At 36.7% G+C, this 20,477-nt stretch overlaps 2 protein-coding genes across 2 annotated transcripts; one reads left to right on the forward strand and one right to left on the reverse strand.

The window, feature by feature from the left end:
* The first annotated feature begins 4,575 nt into the window (after window positions 1–4,575).
* LOC125206934 lies at window positions 4,576–6,588 on the forward strand. Its single transcript, XM_048106147.1, has 2 exons — window positions 4,576–4,611; window positions 5,713–6,588. The coding sequence occupies exons 1-2, from the start codon at window positions 4,576–4,578 to the stop codon at window positions 6,586–6,588; spliced, it is 912 nt and encodes a 303-aa protein (XP_047962104.1).
* A 5,833-nt stretch (window positions 6,589–12,421) lies between these two features.
* Window positions 12,422–13,788, reverse strand: LOC125206936. Its single transcript, XM_048106148.1, has 2 exons — window positions 13,041–13,788; window positions 12,422–12,984 (listed from the first exon to the last, which is right to left on the reverse strand). Exons 1-2 carry the CDS (start codon window positions 13,786–13,788, stop codon window positions 12,422–12,424), a joined length of 1,311 nt encoding a protein of 436 aa, XP_047962105.1.
* Between the last annotated feature and the right edge of the window lie 6,689 nt (window positions 13,789–20,477).

A 20,477-nucleotide genomic window follows, 5' to 3' on the forward strand; every position in this document is an offset into this window, starting at 1 on the left:
TAGACCCTCGCCTCCTCCAGCCGGTACTTCACGTCGTAGATTTTCCTGTTCTGCACCAGCTCCTGCACTTCGAACCTCGCGTCGCGGATGATGCTGTCCGCCGCCGCGTGCAGGATGTCCGAGTCGTTGCTTTCGCGGTTGCAGTACCTGTTGTAGGCCGTGGAGCGGAGCGCGATCGTCCTGTCGTCGATTTTGATCGGCCAGAAGAGCGTGTCGGCGTTCCCGGCCTCGTCATCCGGCGCAGCGCCCCACACATTGTATTTGTAGAAATCGTCGCCGCTCTGCCAGTACTGTTTGTAGTAATCCGACTTTATCAGGATCTGCCCGCTCGGCAGCAGCGGAAGGATCTCTAGCGAGCAAGCGGCGGCGTTGGGATCATCCGACGTGAAGCTGAAGGTGTGCGAGCTCGAGGTCGTTGCTGTCAGGAACTTCCCGTTGGTCGATTTCAGCGCTAGGCGCTTCGGCAGTTTCACTACCGTCTCCGAATCCAGGAAGCTCAGCTTACTAGATTCGGAGGCGTCTTTAACCACCTCCACTTGCGAGGAGGTGGTTTTCGACTGGACGAAGAATCCGCTCTGGACGTGGACCAATTGGAAGACGCCAGCGTCCGCGGTGTCGGTCGCCTTGAACATCGTACACGTCGATTTCTTAACGTCCTCCTCTGGCTTCGTCGACTCCGCCACGATGAACCCGTCCTTCCGCGACCAGTACTTGTTGTTGTGAGTGAACCGTAGGTGGACGTAATCACCGTTGATCTTCGCCTTCTCTACTTCGATCTTCGCCAGCGGGTTGAACGCACCGATCTTCGTCTCCAGCAAACACAGTGCCGCCATCGCTGTACGCGAAAAAGCTGCTCTCATACGACTTATGTTTCAGCAGGATGGACTTTGGAAGCAAGGTCACTGCCATCTTCAATCTTCAGTCTTCTTCTGCCTGCACTCTAAAAAGGAATACAAACTCAATTTAACTGGGACGGAGGGTGTAGTATGTTTCGCTAAAATATCATTGTATACTGATTTGGTTGTCATCTTAATACATATATATATATATCATTTTATGGGTTATGGAAACATAATCATTTTATACAAACATAATATCATTTATATTGATAGTACTTCCTCCGTTTTATATATAGTTGAGGCGGAACTTTTTGGCACGGAATTTTAGAAGTGAATGTTGGGTGTGTTAAATTAATAGATAAAAAGTAAGAGAGATGAAAAGGTAGAGAGAATAAAGTGTAAAGTGAATAAAGTAGAGAGAATAAAGTAAGAGAGAGTAAAGTAAGAAAGAGAAAAAAGTTACCAAATATGGAAATGACTCAACTATGAAGAAACTTCTCGAAATGGTAAAATGACTCAACTATGGCGAAACGGAGGGAGTACATTTTATACATGTAGAAAGAATATCATTTTATTGAGTACAAACATCATTTTATACATGCCGAAAGGAATCGAATTGAAAAAGATGAGATCGAGATGCCTCTCTCCACTGTCTGTGATAATTTTTTCCTTCAAATGACTCTCTATTTATATGGAAATAATTTATAAGTGTTGTGTAACTCTAATTCAATTTGGTTTTAATTTTTAGAGTTGCCTAAAACAGATCCGAAAACCTTAACTCAAAACTAAAAAATATTAAATTAAATATGCAGTTAATGATCTTAAGATATACGTAATTGTCATAGTTTATCAACAAATTAACGTACATACTTTTTATACAACCCTTTAATTAGGACTTTGACGTAATTAACTTAATTTGATGCCATACTAGGGAGAAATTATTGAATGAAAAAGTGTCAATACGGTCAAATCAAAATGTCAACACATAATATCAACACATTATATTGAAGTTCAACAAAATTATAGTGTTGACATTTTTAATGTCATCGTATTGACATTTTTAATATACAGCATTGATGAGTTAGCAACGTTAGCAGGCTTAAGAAAGTTACTAATTGATCACACCTAAGAATATTGTGTATATAAGCATGGTTACATTTATAATTGCACTATTGTATACATATACTCCCTCCGTTCCCATAGAAAGATTGTTCCATTTTTTCATTTCGGACCTGCATTCCACAAAGTTTGTCCCATTTCACTTTTTACTATTTTTAGTAGTGGACCCCATAGTCCACTAACTTATTTCTACTCACATTTTATTATAAAACTAATATATAAAATTAAGACCCACATCCCACTAACTTTTTCAACTCACTTTTCATTACATTTCTTAAAAACTCATATGCCATAATGTAAAAGTGGACAATCTTTGTAGGACGGAGGGAGTAATAAATTTCTTAATAAAAATCACTAATTAACATAATGAATGAAAAAAAATGAAAAAATAAAATAAAAGAAATAAGGGTTGGCCCTATTTTTATATATCGTGTTAATTTGCCATGTAGGATGTGCCTTTAAAATAACAAATCAGGGCTAGTTAAATGCATATCATCATAAGCTGGCATACTCTTCAAGATATGATTAATTAGTCTAATCATGTGCATTTCTATTAATTTATTTACAATTTTTAAAGCCATGCTTATGGCGAGCAATAAAAAAATCGGGGCTAGTTGACAATGCATATCATCATTCGCTGGCATCTTCAAGTTACTAGTATGATTGAGTCTAATCATGTGCATTTTTATTGTTTTATTTACAATTTTTATAAAGCTATGCTTATGGGAGAGCAATAATTGAAGATAGTTGTATTAACAGGCGAGCCATTTTTAGTAATTTTGTTCCCATCTCTAGGATACAAAACACATTTATAAGACGAAAACAACATTTTATTAGTCAATAAACATAAATTTAAAAGTCACTTTATAGTGAATTTTAATTTGACATGTATGATCTTAGACATTTAACTACTTTACCATTAAAATAGCATACACACATTATAGATGGAGTGGATGGAGTTGTATTTTAATTAGTTTAATTGAGTTGTTTGGGAATGCACTTAATAAGTAATTGAATAATTAAGTGTTGAATAATTGTATCCATGATTCAGTTCATTACATTAAGTAAATGTGTGAAATTATTGCTCGCCATTAACATGGCTTTAAAATATTGTAAATAATTATATGAATGTGACAAAATCTTATCTCGTTTCAGATAACATGCCAGCTAAGTTTGCCAACTAATGAAGGGATTTATTCTTAAGCATGGCAAGCACGATGTATAATAACATGGCACACCCCTCATTTCTTTTAATAAGTACTATTATTTTATTTCACCAAATGTTTTAGAAAGAAAATGCTCCCCTTCTCTGTCCCACAAAATTTATTACTATTTGACTCGAACATTGTAAAAAATGTAATGAAAAATGGATTAAAAAAATTAGTGATATAAAGTTATATTTATATATTTTAGTTTCATAATAAAATATGAGTAAGAATAAATTAGTGAAATGTAAAATTCATTATCAAGTAGTAACATTTGAAATGTTACAAACTTTATGGAACATACGAAAATAGAAATAAGTGACAAACTTTATGCGAGGGAAGAAGTAATTAATAGAATATTATATTATTAGGAGTAGTTATTATTGTTCTTATTATATTATCAATTAATAACTTATTAAAGAAAAATATTGTAATTTTAAAATTATGAATCATAATAATAAAAATATATTATTATATGCTCAATTATAACTTATAAACTGTATTTTTGAAATTGTGGATCGTTTACAAATAATATTTATATTACTATAACTATTTTATTTAAAAAATTATTTAAAAATTACTTTAAAGGAAAAATAATCTACCAGGAATCATATTTTCTTAAAGTCATATTCTCATGAATATACCTTATATTTTGGCCAAAAAATGTTGGAATGGATATTTCTTTGTGATGAATGGGTCATCACTATAACTGCAATGGATGTAATAGGGTAACTGTTTGTCACACAAGCGAGTTTACTTAATTTATTTATTTATTTTTGGATGATTCAATACTTTAATTTAAAAGCTACGTTATGGAGGACTTGAACCTAAAACCCTTAACTTCAGAAATTAATCTCTCTAGCCGTTTAGCCAACTCAGATACTCACAAGTGAGTTTACTTTAGTTTATATGAGTTGTGGAAAATGGGAATCCACTTGATTTGCAATGAATAATTCAATGTTTAAATCCATGAATTAGTTCCGTTGATTAAGTAAATGTTATTGCTCGCCGTTAACATGGCTTTAAAATAATGTACATAAAAATCTGAAAGTGACAGATGCCAGCTAAGTTTACCAAATAATGAAAGGTATTTAATATTTATTAGCAGTACTCCTCCATCCTATCCTATGTTATTTGAAGATTTTTTTAGTATGAGATTTAAGAAAGTTGTATTTATTGAGTTAAATAAAGTAGATGAGAAAATACAATAAGAGAAAGAAGAGAGAGTAAAGTAAAAAAGATAATAATAAAGTAGGTGAGATTAGATGTTTTGTTTTTAGCTAAAAAAAGAAATGACTCTAGTAATTTGGAATAACACAAAATAGAATACAACTCAACTAACTTGAGTGCGGAGAGTATTTTAGCATGACAGGCACGATTTATAATGGGAATGGACATTTTCTTTGTGAACAATGGATCATCACTATAACTGCAATGGATGTAACGTGGTAACTTGTACTCCCTCCATCCACTATTAAACGTCCTATTTTTTCTTTTTTGTGCGTTCGTCAATAAATGTCTCATTTAACTTTTACTATATTTGGTATGTGAGCCCTACATTTCACTAACTCATTTCTCTCACATATTATTATAAAAGTAAGACCTACACTCCATTAACTTTTTCTTCCACTTTACTCTATAAAGTTAAATAATTTATTAAAACCTCGTAATAGTCAAATATGAGATATTTAATTATGGACGGAGGGAGTATGTCACGCTAAATTAGGGATATTGTGCTGACTATTTCACTTCATAATGTGGCACAGTAAAAAAATCACACACCACATTTGACATACGATGTAGCGTACCAAGTTGTATAACGGAAAAAGTCATTATCAACAGTTTGCCAAATTGGGTAATTTGTAGAGTATACCCACTATACATTAGTATATACATAGGAAGCCAACTACTCGAGAAATCGTCGACGTTCACATAAAAAGTGATCATTTGATAAAACCAAAGGGCCATTTCAAAAGTCAAGTGGTCCATGTGATGTAAAGTTATTATTTAACATGTGCCCAAATAAATTGTTCAACGCCATCAATACAAATATTTTTAGGCACAAGCACAGCACGTTAAAAATGTACTAGTATTATAAATAGAGACTCATTTGAGGGGAAAAAAATACATCAGAGAGAGTCGAAGGAAACACTAGATCTATCAGCTCTAATCTTTTCCATTTCGGTAATCTTATCTCCTTTCCTTTTTTCATATTTAACATCCTTCATCGAGTAAAAAATTGATTGTTCGGTGGTGGCGTGTCCAGTACTCCCTTCGTTCCCTTATAATTTAGTCATTTTTCCATTTCGGAATGTTCCATCATAGTTGATTCATTTCCATGAATAGTAACTTTTTTTCTTTCTTACTTTACTCTCTACTTATTTACTTTTCTCTCTCTCTTACTCCATCCGTTCCATGTTAATAGAGTTATTTTTCTATTTTGTGAAGTTATAAGTCAATTGAGTCATTTCTATATTTGGCAAAAAACATTCCTCTCTTTTTGCTTTATTCTCTCTTCATCTCTTTTACTTTGCTTCCTGGATTCGGAGACGATTGTGAAACTGCCGAAGCGCTTGGCTCTCAAATCCAACAACGGGAAGTTCCTGAAGTCAGTCGACGACAGCTACCACTCGCTTGATTTCGCGTCGGACGATCCCAACGCCACGAAGTCCGGGCTGGAGATCCAGGCGCTGCCGAGCGGGGAGATCCGGGTGAAGTCGGTGTACTACAAGCAGTTCTGGAAGCGAGCCAACGATGGGGACCAGACGGTTTACGCGGTGGCGGGAGAGAAGGAGACGGGAAACAAGGACACCCTCTTCTGGCCGGTGAAGATCAGCGAGAAGACAATCGCCCTCCGCTGCGTCGCCAACGGGAAGTACTGCAGCCGCAACAGGATGTACTACGACTACCTGCACGCGGCGGCGGACACGATGGTGGACGAGGCGAGGTTCGAGGTGAAGGAGCTGGTGTCGGAGAGGAAAATCTACGACGTGGAGTATCGCGTGGATGAGGCGAGGATATACGACTCGGAGCCGCTGACGGCGGGGTCGGCCACGCTGAAGAACGAGGGGGAGAAGGAAGCGCTGTTGAGCGATAAAGTGGTGTATGAGGAGACTGCCACGTATGCGGTGACGCGGAGCGAGAGTGTGACGGCTGGGCTGGAGTTCACCTTCGAAGGTTCGCTCACCAAAGTTGTGAGTTTCAAGCTGGAGATGTCTAGGGAGGTGAGTGAGAAGATGGAGTGGGAGGTGAGCAAGTCGGAGAAAACGACGCAGGAGGCTACGGTTTCAGCTCTTGTGCCTGCTCGTAGCTCGGTCAAGATTAGCTACGCGGGCTCGAAGGGGAAGTACAGCGTTCCCTTCTCGTACACGCAGCGGGACATTGATTCAACCACCGGCAAACCCACTATAACCAGAGCACGGTGATGGGATTTACCACGGCCAAGGTAGTTTGGAGTTGCAGTTTGTTGCGGCGGCAGTATCCAACGATAATATGAGACAAGGCTGAGCCTCGAACAGCGAGGACTCGGTAACACCAAAAGTAGACGAGAAAATTAAAAGACAATTGTTTCTTCGCCTCCGCAGAGACGGTGTTGCACCCAAATTTCCAATGAAACGAGAACCCCCCTAAGATTTCCCTCTAAGTGTGTGAGTGTGTAGAAAAATTAGGCCAACTAAGCTAGGATTTGATAGGTGATGATCCTCATGTTGATTGCATGCTCCTTTTTTATAATGGATAGAGCTTCTAGACTGTTCTTGTAATGCCCATTTTGCCCTTCGATTCGATGCTTTCTTTTGTCTAGCGCTCTTCTTTATTCAAATTTATTTTTCCTATCGAAGCTTCCTCCACCAAGCGATTTATGTCTTCTTCTGGCCGACAACATTTTCTCTACACATCGTGGCTCAAAAAAGGTTTGTTAGGACCCGAGAAATCAGATTAAGAATTTATTCCCATAACCAATGCACATCGAAATTAGCCTTCGCATTATGGACTCAGGTTGTTGTAGTCTTCATATGAGTCCAAATCTGGAATGGTTTGATAGCATTGTTGAGACAACTGGTTCTGTAGTGCTTGGTAATAATCAAGTGTGCTCAATTCAAGGGGTTGGGACAGTGAAGCTGAAGGTTGAAGATGGGAATATGGTGACCCTGAGTGGGGTGAGATATATCCCAGATGTTAAAAGAACCTTGATCTCACTAGGATCCATTGAAAGAAAAGATTGTAGGTTGTCTTCCGTAGATGGGAAAATGATTATTTGTAGATCTGGGAAAGTACTCATGAGGGCAGAAAGAAGAGGAAGCCTATATTACATGAATGCAGTGGTTCATAGGAGCACACCTGGGGATGTTCATGTAGTGGGAGCGGTTAGCACAACTGTGACCTGTGGCATACCAGATTACGGGCCATCCAGCTATTGGCAAGTAAAGTAAGCAAGGAGCTGGTAAAGAAGGGGATACCGCAATGCCGTAACATCCCGAGCTTCCGAACCCTAATTTTAGAGCCCTAGAATTTAATCTTGATGACGTGGAGTCGTGAATGCATTTATTGCATGAATTGCTATGGCCGAGTTGTGTCTAGGGTTTTCGTGGGAAGTTTGAAAAGTCAAACTCGTTGATTATATGATGTGGCATGTGATTTATTTAAATTATGTGGTAATTATTTGTTTAAGGGTGAGTGAGAATGTTAGAGAAAATTTCCATAAATACTTGCCACCCAAATCTTGAGATTTTCGAACCCTAGCCCCCTTTGAAGAGAATTTCTATTTTTCCGGATTTAATTTAATTCTTGGGATATTTATCCAAATTAAATCCAAGACCCAATTATTTCCTTTTAAAGAGAGAGAAAAATCGAGCCCCTTTGTTTCTTGGTGATTTTCGAAAATCACCTATTGTGGGAAGGAAGGAATTATTTTATTTTAGTTAATCCCTTATTTGATTTCCTTCCATACCTAGAATTTAAATATTCTACCAAATCTTTCCATACCTCAAGAGATCTTGCCTTATCTTATTTTAGTCAATATTTAAAAATCCATGCCTTATTTAAAGGGCATAGGAGACGCCACTTTCTACTCCAAGTTGGGAGAATTCTTATTTTTATTTTGCTCCGTGATATTTTATTCTACTCCGTAAAATATACCAAAACAAAGTCTTGGCTATTTTAAAAGCCTAATTTTCGAAAATCATGGGATTTTGCCCTAGAGCTTATTTTTGGTATTTCTTCCTCCCTACTCCATAATATTAATTTATTTGATTATGGAGAATAAAATCTTACCAAATATTCTATTTTTTTTACCTAAAGATTTTATTTGAGCACTATAAATAAGAGAGACCCCTAACCCTAGCCCTCATAATTTTCGCCCCCTACCCTAATTTTCGCCCCTCTCATCTTCTTCCATCACTCTCTCAATTTTCTTCTACTTTACTCCAATAATCCTCCATCCTTTGAGAAGAAATTGAAGTTTGATCCAAGAATTTTCGAAGAACCAAGCCTTTACTTACTTTCTACCGATCGTTTTTCTCATAAGGTATTTTATATTCATCTTCTTCGTTATTACTCAACCCCTCTTCTTTCTAACCGATTAATCGGTCTTCTTGAACCCTCATGCATCTTGGTTGAGTGAAAGTAGGATAAAGGGGATATGGGAGTATGTTTCGTGTGTGTGTGTGGTGTGTGTGTTTAAGATGACGGGTTTTGGGGGTGTTGAGATGATAATTAATTAAAATTGAATTTTGAATTTTTAGTTGTTTTTCATACATAGCTACTCTTTCTTGGGCGCTTTTCCGGTTTTTATACACTTTTGAGTTCGTTTTGGGTAATTATAGTTTTCCTTCGATTTGAGGCTTTGACTATCTTGTGGGTTTTTTTCTTGGAAACTATGTCATACTCGAGATTTTTTTGAACGCATTTATTATACCTTCCTTTCTCTTCCTTTTTTGTTCGTTGCTTTAAATGCTATAGTTCTTTCTAATCTTCTAGTCAACACTCTTTAAATGAAACCCTGCCTTTGCCTTTCTTCAGTCCGTTTGGGAACAGTTGCCGTATTTATTATCCCTAGAGAGGGGGCGTTTTAAAAAGCTATGAGGATGTTGATTCAAGTCCTTGTGAAGAGTGTGGGGAAATTCTAAGAAGCTTTTTTTACCCAAAGGTACACACAATCCACTAAGCCTCTAGATATCGTACTCTTATTTAAGATTATGGACGGGGATGCTCTAACGAGTCGACCAATTGACAGACATGTATATTTAAAAGTTTATTTACCTATATTAAATGGATTTGTTAATGGGAATGTCTCTTTTTTAGGCCTTAGCTTAGAGACTGTTCTGCACCCATATATCTCCTATCTATTAGACCCACTGTTTCATTTCATTTTATTTATTATTTTTCCTAACAAATTTAATTAATATTCGAATGAAATATTATACTACTAATAACTCATATTTTTAATAAAAGACACGAAAATTGAATAATTAAAAATCCCAAAAATTATATAATTGAAATCCCTAATATTACAATTTATTTCAACCGATAAAATATGTAGTCCTAAACGTGAAAGACTCGTGGAAAAGCAGCAAACATCACTAAAGAGTTGCGCAAAGAAAAATGCAGTGGGCGTTTTTTGGAGCCGCACTCGTTCGCGCAAGTAGATGCCGGTGAATTGTTGCCATTCCCGTGTCGGTCGTCAGTAATGAGCTCGAAGCATCTTCGACGTGTGAAGAGTTTGTTTTTCCAATTTTTTGTTTTTAATAACAAATTTTTTCCAACAAATTTATTTAATATTTAAATGAAATATTATATTAATGCTAATAATTAATAATTACATTGACTATTAGATTAAAAAAATACAACTAAATATAAAGCAAGGTTAATTTAGCATACATTTAATAAAATAATAACTCGAACATTACAAATGGGGAAGTGGAACATACAAATACAAATCCTAAACAGAAAGACCCTTGCATAATTTGAAAATTCTAATTCGGCTAATGGTTGCCAAATTTCATCCACACGTGATCGATTAAATCTTCCTGCTGAAGTTGGATGTGGCCGAGAGCATCGAGCGTCAGTGTCCGAACGCATCTCGTGCATACAAATCGGAGCACCCTGGTGAGGCGGGCTACTTGAGCGTGCTTTTGTATGCCAGCCAAAAACATAAAATACCATAATTACTCCCTCCGTCCGTGCCATTAGGAGTCTCATTTATGAGCGGCACGAGTTTTAAGAAATGTTAAGAAAAGTGGGTGGAAAAAAATTAGTGGAATATGGGTCCCACTTGTATATATTACTCCCCCGTCCCAGTTTAAGAGTAAGATTTAGTTATGGCACGGGTTTTAAGAAATTTGTGGAGTGTGTAATAAGCAAATTGAGGTAGTAGTTGTTTGAGTGTGAAATAATTGAAGTAAGGTAGTGGAAAGTAGGACTCTTTTGACTTTTTGTATGTTTAGAATTTTGTTTTGTTTTATTTTTATGAAAGTAATGGCATTTGAATGTAAATTTGATGAATAATAAGGTTAACTTTTATGTCCAAATATGATAGATTCTAAATGTGACTCTTAAATTGTGACGGAATTAAATAGCAAAATATGACTCTTAAACTGGGACGGAGGGAGTAGTTTTAAATGAAATGTGATTAAAATGAGTTAGTGGAATGTATGATCTTATTACCATTTATAGTAAAAATGAATTGGGACTTCTTTTCGTGGACGGACTAAAATGAAAAAATGAGACTCACTATTCGTGGACGTAGGAGAGTATTTTATTTTGATCATGTATAGGTGAAATTTGTATAATAAAAGAAATTTGATTTTTTTTTTAAAACGGGCAAAATATGGCTAGTTTTTTTTTTTTGGGAATTGAATTATATATTTTTGTTATCTTTAATTTTTTATGCATTACTCCCCCTCGTTCCCTGAAATTTTGTCATATTTTTCCATTTCTATTCGTCCCACAAAATTTGTCACATTTCACTTTTTACCATTTTTGGTAGTGGACTCCACATTCTACTAACTTATTCTCACCCACATTTTATTACTCCATCCGTTGGTAGATAATTTATCCCTTTTTTTTCATTTTGATTTGTCCCACATAATTTGTCATATTTCACTTTTTATCATTTTTGGTAGTGGACCCCATATTCCACTAACTCATTCATACTCACATTTTATTATAAAACTAATACTCCCTCCGTCCCACAAAGATTGTCTCATTTTTCCATTTCCGTCCGTCCCACAAAGTTTTTCTCATTTTACTTTTTACCATTTTTGGTAGTGGATCTAATATTCCACTAACTCATTTCTACTCACATTTTATTATAAAACTAATATATAAAAGTAGGACTCGCATTCCACTAACTTTTTCAACTCACTTTTTATTACTTTTCTTAAGACTTGTGCCCGGTCAAAGTGAGACATTTTTTGTGGGACGGAGGGAGTATATAAAATTAGGACCCGTATACCAATAACTTTTTTTGAACTCACTTTTCATTACATTTCTTAAAACTCGTGCCCGGTCAAAGTGAGACGAATTATCCGGGACGAAGGGAGTATAAAACTAATACTTTACAAGTAGGACCCACATCCCCTAACTTTTTCAACCCACTTTCTATTATACTCCATCCGTTTCACTATAGTTGAGTCATTTTACCATTTCGGAAAGTTTCTTCATAGTTGAGTCATTTCTTTATATGGTAATTTTTTTTTGTTTCTTACTTTACTCTCTCTTACTCTATTCTCTCTACTTTATTCACTTTATATTTTATCCTCTCTATCTTTTCCTTTCTCTTACTTTTTTATCTATTTACTTAACACACCCAATATTCATTTCTAAAACCCTTTGTCGAAAAGTTTCGCCTCAACTATGGCGAAATGGAAGGAGTATTTCTTAAAACTCGCGCCTCAACCGTGACAAAATTTGAGATTAGAGAGAGTATTTCTTTTAGAAAAAAGAAAATTTTAAACGATAAAAAATTACGTCACTGCCCTATGACAGCACGCCGCGTGGGGGCGCTGTCTCGCACCCCAGCCCCGGTGCACGCTACCCTACGAGACGGGACACCCGCAGGCCGCTATGCATGTCCCGCTGCCAGCTCGTCCACCCATGACTAAAGTCAATCGCACAACAAGGTGTGTATATGCAATTTTAACTTAAAAACAATCATACAACAACAGATACACACACAGAGAGACCAAACATAGAGAACAACGACAAAGAGAAATCAATCAAAAAAAAGAACAACAAATTTTAAAATAAAAAAAAAAAGGCCTAGAGAGGCACAGGCTTCCCCGCAACAAACTTCAACTCCAAACTACCTTGGCCGTGGTAAATCCCATCAGTGTGTTTGGTTATAGTGGGTAGGGCGGTGGCGGAATCAACGTCACTCTGCGAGTAAGAGAAAGGAATGGTGTATTTCCCCTTTGAGCCTATGTAGCTGATTTTGACAGAAGTACGAGCTGGCACATCAGTTGTAGCCATTGGCTCCTTTGTTACTTTCTCATAATTGATCTTCTCCCACTCCAACTCCTCACTCACCCTTCTACCCACTTCAAACTTGAAATCCACTACTTTGCTCAGGGAAGCTTCAAAGGTGACCTTCAGCTCTGCCGTCACACTCTCGCGGCGCGAGATCCCATACGAGCTCACCTCCTCGTACACCACTTTCTCGCTCAAGCTCGCCTCCTTGTCCCCCTCGTTCCTCAGCGTGACCGACCCCGCCACCAGCGGCTCCACGTCGTATATCCTCGCCTCCTCCAGTCGGTACTTCACGTCGTAGATTTTCCTCTCCCGCACCAGCTCCCGCACCTCAAACCTCGCCCCTCCACCATTGTCTCCGCCCCCGCGTTCAGGTAGTCGTAGTGGAACTTGTTGCGGCTGCAGAACTTGCCGTTGCCCACGCTGCGGAGCGCGATGGTCTTCTCGCTCAGTTTCACCGGCCAGAAGAGGCTGTCCTTGTCGCTCGTTTCCTTCTCCCCCGACACCACATAAATCAAACCATCGCCGTCGCTTACTCGCCTCCAGAACTTGTCGTAGAACACCGATTTTATCCGGATCTGCCCGCTCGGCAGCGCCTGGATCTCCTGCGCGGAGGACCTGGCGTTGTGATCGTCTGATGTGAACTCGAGCGAGTGGTTGCTGTCGTCGACTGACTTTAGGAACTTCCCGTTGTTGGATTTCAACGCTAAGCGGTTGGGCAGTAGCACTATCGTCTCCGAATCCACGAAGCTCAGCTTACTGGATTCGGAGGCGTCTTTAACCACCTCCACTTGCGAGGAGGTGGTTTTCGACTGGACGAAGAATCCGCTCTGGACGTGGACCAATTGGAAGACGCCAGCGTCCGCGGTGCCGGTCGCCTTGAACATCGTACACGTCGATTTTTTAACGTCCTCCTCTGGCTTCGTCGACTCCGCCACGATGAACCCGTCCTTCCGGGACCAGTACTTGTTGGTGTGAGTGAATCGCAGGTGGACGTAATCACCATTGATCTTCGCCTTCTCTACTTCGATCTTCGCCAGCGGGTTGTGCACACCCATCTCCGTCTCAGCAAGCACCGTGCCATCCTTGTACGAGAAAAAGCTGTGCTCAAACGACTTATGTTTCAGCATGACGAACTTTGGAAGCAAGGTAACTGCCATCTTCAGTCTTCTTCTACCTGCAAAAATGTCACGAGTGAGCGAGAAAAGTTAGTAAAATGTGGATCCTACTTTTATGTTATTAATTTTATACTCCCTCCGTCCCTCATAATTTGTCACCATTTGACCTCGACATGGATTTTAAGAAATGTAATAGAAAGTGTGTTGAAAAAGTTGGTGGCATGTGGGTCCTACTTTATATATTAGTTTTATAATAAAATGTGAGTGAGAATGAGTTAGTGGAATATGGGGTCCACTACCAAAAATGGTAAAAGTGAAAGGTGACAAATTTTTAGGGACGGACGAAAAAGAAAATAAGTGACAAATTTTCAAGGACGGGAGGAGTTATAAACCGTGAATGAGATAAAGTTAGCGGAATGTAGAGTCCATTATTATGAAAAATGGGTGTGACAAGTATTGGCGGACGTACTGAAAAGAAAACTAATGACAAGTAATGGCAGAGAGGGGGAGTCACATAAATCTCCTTCGCATATGACAAGTCAGCTAGCCACGTGGTTTGTCCGTGACAATCATTGTGACAGACTAAGAGAGATTAAGGAAGAGAGAGAAATATTACTCTGCACTATCTGTTATTATAATTAGCTGGACACAACACGTGGCAATATATTGAGTTTGGACAAGATCAAAGGCTGAAAAAATGAATTCGGATGAAGCATGTTGAGCATATAAATGTAAAACGGCAAATGTAAGGGGGAGGAGATAAGATTACCGAAATGGAAAAGATGAGAGATGATTGTGGTTTTCCTTCGACTCTCTCTGATATTTTTTTCTCCTCAAATGACTCTCTATTTATCGAACATTTTAAGGGGTTGTGCATTTAAATATTTGTATTCATGGCGTTGAACAATTTATTTTGGCACATGTTAAATAATCAAGTCGATCATGACATGTTGCTTATTCTGAATTGGCCCTTTGGTTTTATCAATTAATCTTTTTTATTATTAAACGTCGACTTCTCGACAAGCTGTCTTTCCATACAAATAATGTATATACATTATAATATTACCTATATTTGTAAATTGTGGACAATGACTTTGTGCCATATTTTTATACATCGTGCTTGACATGCTTAATAGTAATAAATACCTTCATTAGCTGGCAAACTTGTCTGACATGTGATCTGAAATGAGATAAGATTTTGTCACATTTAAATTTGTAAGTATTTACAATATTTTAAAACCATCTTAATGGCGAGCAATAATTTCAAACATTTACTTAGTCAACGGAACTGAATCATGTAATTATTGAAAATTAAGTGCATTTCCATTTCCCACAACTCAAAGTAAATTAAAGGACAATTTTATATGTGAGTTGATAAGTAGTAGAGAAGTAATGTCTAATATCAAATGTCTCGAATTTGAATTCTTCATAGCACATGCTTTATGAAGTTTGGTTAAATTGCAGTCAATCCTAATAGTAAATCATGAAGTTAAATTTTCTCACTCATTTTGTATACAAATTCATGTTAGTTATATTAACAACGACATTATTTCAACAAAAAAATAAAAAATAAAAAATACTTATTCCATCTCTTAAAAATAGAAACTTTTTTCCTCTTTGGTTCATACCCTAAAAATAGAAACTTTCTCTTAATTAGATGGGACACATCTTCCACTAACACACTTTTTTTCTATCTCTCTCTTACGTTACCAATTTTGCATTAAATTCGTGCTCGTTTTAAAAGTTCATATATTTGGAGGACGGTAGGAGTAGTGCATAGGAATATAACAGGAAAAAATACTTAATTTTAATAAAATACGACGCTATTAACATCATAAAAAAATGACATTTTGTGTATGGAATATGGACGATTGAAAATAACTGAATATTCATAATTTAATATTTGTATCAATTTTATTTGTTAATTGAGAGAAATTCAAACTTCATGAATTAATATCTTTTAACGTTAATTCTTTTAATTTTGGGACCACTATTTTATTTTTAAGTTTCATCAAAAGTCTTGGTGTACATATTCATATACGGTTTTCGTGTCTATTACTCCCCTCCGTCCCCGAATAATTCGGGTCACTTTGACCGAAGCACGGGTTTTAAGAATTGTAATGAAAAGTGGGTTGAAAAAGTTAGTGGAATGTGGGTCCTACCTTTATATATTAGTTTTATAATAAGATGTGTGTAGAAATGAGTTAGTGGAATATGAGGTCCATTACCAAAAATGATAAAAGTGAAATGGAAAAATTATGTGGAACGGATCGAAATGGAAAACTAGGACGAATTATCCGGGATGGAGGGAGTAATTAGAATGACCCCAATTCTTTTAAGATATATGAGCATAATTATTTTTTTTTAAATCTCATTAATCCTCAAGAAATATCACCCACAATCCACCATTCTTTCACTTAAAACATGTTTTGATCATCCTCATTTATTGATTCATCAATAAGAAGATCATATGAACTGAGGCATGAGGGAGTAATTACTAAGTCAATGTCTGAAATTATTTCTCGCGCGCCATAAGCATGGCTTTAAAAATTGTAAATTGAAAAAAAAATGCACATGATTAGGCTAAATCAATTATTGCTCGCTATAAGCATGGCTTTAAAATTGTAAATAAAAAATTAAAAATGCACATGATTAGACTAAATCTTATCTTGAAGGTGCCAGCTAATGAAGATATGCATTGTTAACTAGCTCCAATTTGTCAATTTTATGGCATTTCCAAATAGTTCTGTGTTTAAACTTTAACAAGAATTCTGAAATGATCCATCTCATATAGTTTAGCATCAAAGTCCTAAAAGGGTTGTATAAAAGTGTGTACATTAATTATTCATGAGCCCAGCCTCATTTTTATTCATATATTATTTTCTGCTCTTAACTATGGAACAACACTCATAATCATACTCTTCCCCAAAAGCATGTTCTTCCCTATTCATGTGTCTCACTTTTCTATCATTCAATTTAAAAACTACTACCTCTGTCCCATTCAAGATGATCACCTTTCCTTTTTTGTTTATCCCAATCAAGATGGTCACTTTCCAATTTTGGAAATAACCTCCTCTTTCATCTCTCCTCATTAAAATATCCAACTACCTTTTCTCTCTATACTTTATTCTACCTAACAACACTTCCTAAAATCCCCGTGCCGCTCAAAAATGTGACCATCTTGAGTGAAAAAGGAGTACAATTACTAAAAACATTTCATTAATAATAAAATGAGCACAACGGCGAGCTCATCGCATCATCTTGCCGCTGGCACAAGCACAACTGATACGAGGTGACTCGTTTCGGGGTGATCGGTAGCAGCTTAAGCTCGCCGATCAATAATCGTCCATCGCATGGGAGCAAGCCCATCGATCAAGACAACCCTGCATTAGGGGTTTTGGAAAAGAAACTGTTGTAATAATTGAATGAACAATTACTTAAAGCTCTCTATGATGATAACAAAAGGGCACGAATGTCAATTATATTTATGATCATGACGTTGCTATTAAAAGAGTATATTATATAGAATATATTAAAAGAATATATATATTTTATATAAAATACTCATATATTAAATTAATAGAGTATTTATATAATATTATATTTAAAATTTAAATTTATAAATGCGAACCAAACCGAATCGAAAAATAGAAAATTTTGTATTTGTAAAGACGAACCGAACCGAAAAAACCGAACCGAATTTCAAAATTTTGGCTTGGTTCAATTCGAATATTCGGTTTTCGATTTTTTTGCTCACTCCCAATAATCATGATAATAAACGAGTAAATATTATTAGTTCTCATGAATAAACAAATAAATCAGATAATCATATTTTATTACTACCTCCGTTCCATAGGATGTATTTTTTCGGCACAGAGATTAAGAAAATAATGTGTAATGTACTACCTCCGTCCCGCATTAACTTGTCACATTTACTTTTATGCACCCGTTTTGTAAAAATAATACTTCCTCCGTCCCATAGAAATAGGTCATATTTCCTTTTTCTTCCGTCCCATAGAAATAGTCCATATCCATTTATGGTAACCTTTTTTTCTTCTCTTTTACTTTATCATTTATGGTCCCACCACCCACTACACAATTTCAATTACTCCCTCCGTCCACGAATAGGAGTCCCGGTTGGCCATTTCATCCGTCCGCCATTAGGAGTCCCGGTTAGACATTTTATCTTGGGAGTATAAGAAATGACCCCACTTTTCCCTTAATTTAGAAGCTACAATTAAAAACACATCCAAAGAATAAAGCAAATAATAATATAAATGGGTCACACATTTCACTATCACACACTTAAATTATTACACTCAAACTTTTCTTAAAACCCGCACCCAACTCAACCGGGACTCCTATTCGCGGACGGAGGGAGTACTTTTTCTCTTTCTCTCTTACTTTACCAATTATACATTAATACCTCGTGCCAACCCTAAAAGGTCTATTTCTATGGGACGGAGGGAGTAATAAATAGTTAAAATATAGAAATAGTAAAGTAAAAGAGAGAATAAGGTAGAGAAGACTCTTCTCTACCTTATTCTCTCTCTAATTTTACTATTTCCCGACTTTAACTATTTATATTATTTTTATAAAACGAGTGCACAAAAGTAAATGGGATAATTAATGCGGGATGGGTGTAGTATTAAATAAAAGATAAAAAAGTAAGAGAGAGTGAAAAAGTAAAGAGATTAAAATAAGAGAGAGAAAGAGAAAAGTAAGTGGGAAGAAATGTGTTGACTTTTATTAAAAATAAAATGACTCCACTACTATAAAATGTACGAAAATGGCAAAATGACTCCACTACTATGAAACGAGAGAGTATTTCAGTGTTAAACTGAATTTGGAATTGTGTTTAACGTTGCATTCACATGTCGACATCCATCACATCCATGTGTGCTACACGCATCTAATTGGAGGCAACAAACCAATGATTTTAAGCCACATGTGAATGGAAGACTGTGTCCATAATAGTTTGGCCAAGCTGAAGGCACAGCCACAAAAAACTTGTTCAGCCCAATAGTAGACACGCCACAGCCACAAATTACATTGAGACAACAAAAATATAGAGAGTGAAAAAAAGGGTGTTGATGTGTGTGAAATGAAGAAAATGAAATATGGAGTATTTATATACATTGGAACTAAGGGAAGCTACAGTGTCCCCTTCTCTTACTCGCAGGAAGACGTTGATTCCGCCACCGGTGAACACACTGTAACGCATCACGATGATGGTATTTACTACGGCTCCAATTATTACAACATGGACTTTGAGGTCGGGAAAGCCATTCCTCTCTAGCTTGCTTTCCCTTTCCAATTTCCAATTTGTGTGCTTTGCTTTCCCTTTCTTATCATGTAATTTCCTGCTCCTTTTCCCATTTCCAACTTGTGTGGTTTGCCTTTCTTATCATCTCCAAGATACATGTATCTGAATTTGGTGATAGATATGAATAAAACTGGTGTGTTCCTGTGTGATTACATTTGATTCTCTCACGACATTGGGATTATTACACAGTCAAGGTTCAACTAATATATTTTATATACTACTACTATATTAATTAAGAGGAAGACAAAATTTTATTTTCACCTTTTCTCCGAGTAAGAACACACTCCTATTTACTTATGGTGGAAACGTCAACCTTTGGTTTTTCATCTTCGATTCAAATCATTTTGTTCACAATCAGTTAGTAGTCCAAATTATAGAACCATTTCAAAGGCATCTAATGGAATTCGAGCTAATTGGAACATTAATAGTAAGAAATTTCAACGATTTAAAAAACCTGAAAAAACTAGATCGTGACTATTCACAAACACTTGGAGGGCAGACTTTCGTTCAGGCATTTCATCAAACAGTTGGTCCAAGCATATTTAATAAAGAGATTTGAGCTGAGGTTTTGCTATACTTCATGGAAACTTACGAACGAGGCTGACACAAACGTTCTATTTAGACAGAGTATGGAATTTTTATTTAAATCAGTTAAGTTATTCAAAATTTCGAGAGTTATTACCTGATTTTGATTCAATCCAAGTCTGCGGATTGTTTTCGTATCAGATCTCTGGAAATGAGACGTTTTCCTCAAACATATGCAGAACTTATTAGGAGAAATTGGTAAAATAGGAGAGGAGGAGAAAAAAAGTAGGGAGAGTCAGAGAGATGGCGGAGAAAAAGTAGGTACAGTATGGAGATAAGCAGAAAAAATGGATAAATTGATGTATATGATGTAATGAGTTTGGGACAACTTTCCATAAATGGAAATGCTCATATTTTTATGAAGTGACAAAAATGGAAAGTGTATATATTTTTATGGGATGGAGAGATTAATAAGTGATGTAGTTTTGTGCCAATTTTGTAGTAGAAGGGAAAAAAATTGAAGTAGGAGAAACATGGGAAATATTGCGCTTTCGAAATTCATTGTGCTCAAAGCCCCACAACTTTCTAGAGGCACTGGTGTATATCGCAAAGACGATGGCTCTATTGTTGGCGGAGACGACAGCATGTTCAGCCCCTCGTCAAGATCGAAGTTGAGAGGGCAAATGTCAACAACAAATACGTTCACCTCCGATTTTGTTACAGCAACAAATATTGGACAAGGCCGAAGTAAACACGGCAAAGTCGCTGTCCACGCTCTTCAAGCCCCGCCTGCAATCGGACGAAGATCTCTGGAAGTTTTCTCCTTTTCTCTAATTTAGATCTCACAAAAAATTAATTATTGCATGTAGTCCGGTAAGTA

The sequence above is a fragment of the Salvia hispanica genome, chromosome 2, assembly GCF_023119035.1.
Source record: "Salvia hispanica cultivar TCC Black 2014 chromosome 2, UniMelb_Shisp_WGS_1.0, whole genome shotgun sequence".
Lineage (NCBI taxonomy): Eukaryota > Viridiplantae > Streptophyta > Magnoliopsida > Lamiales > Lamiaceae > Salvia > Salvia hispanica.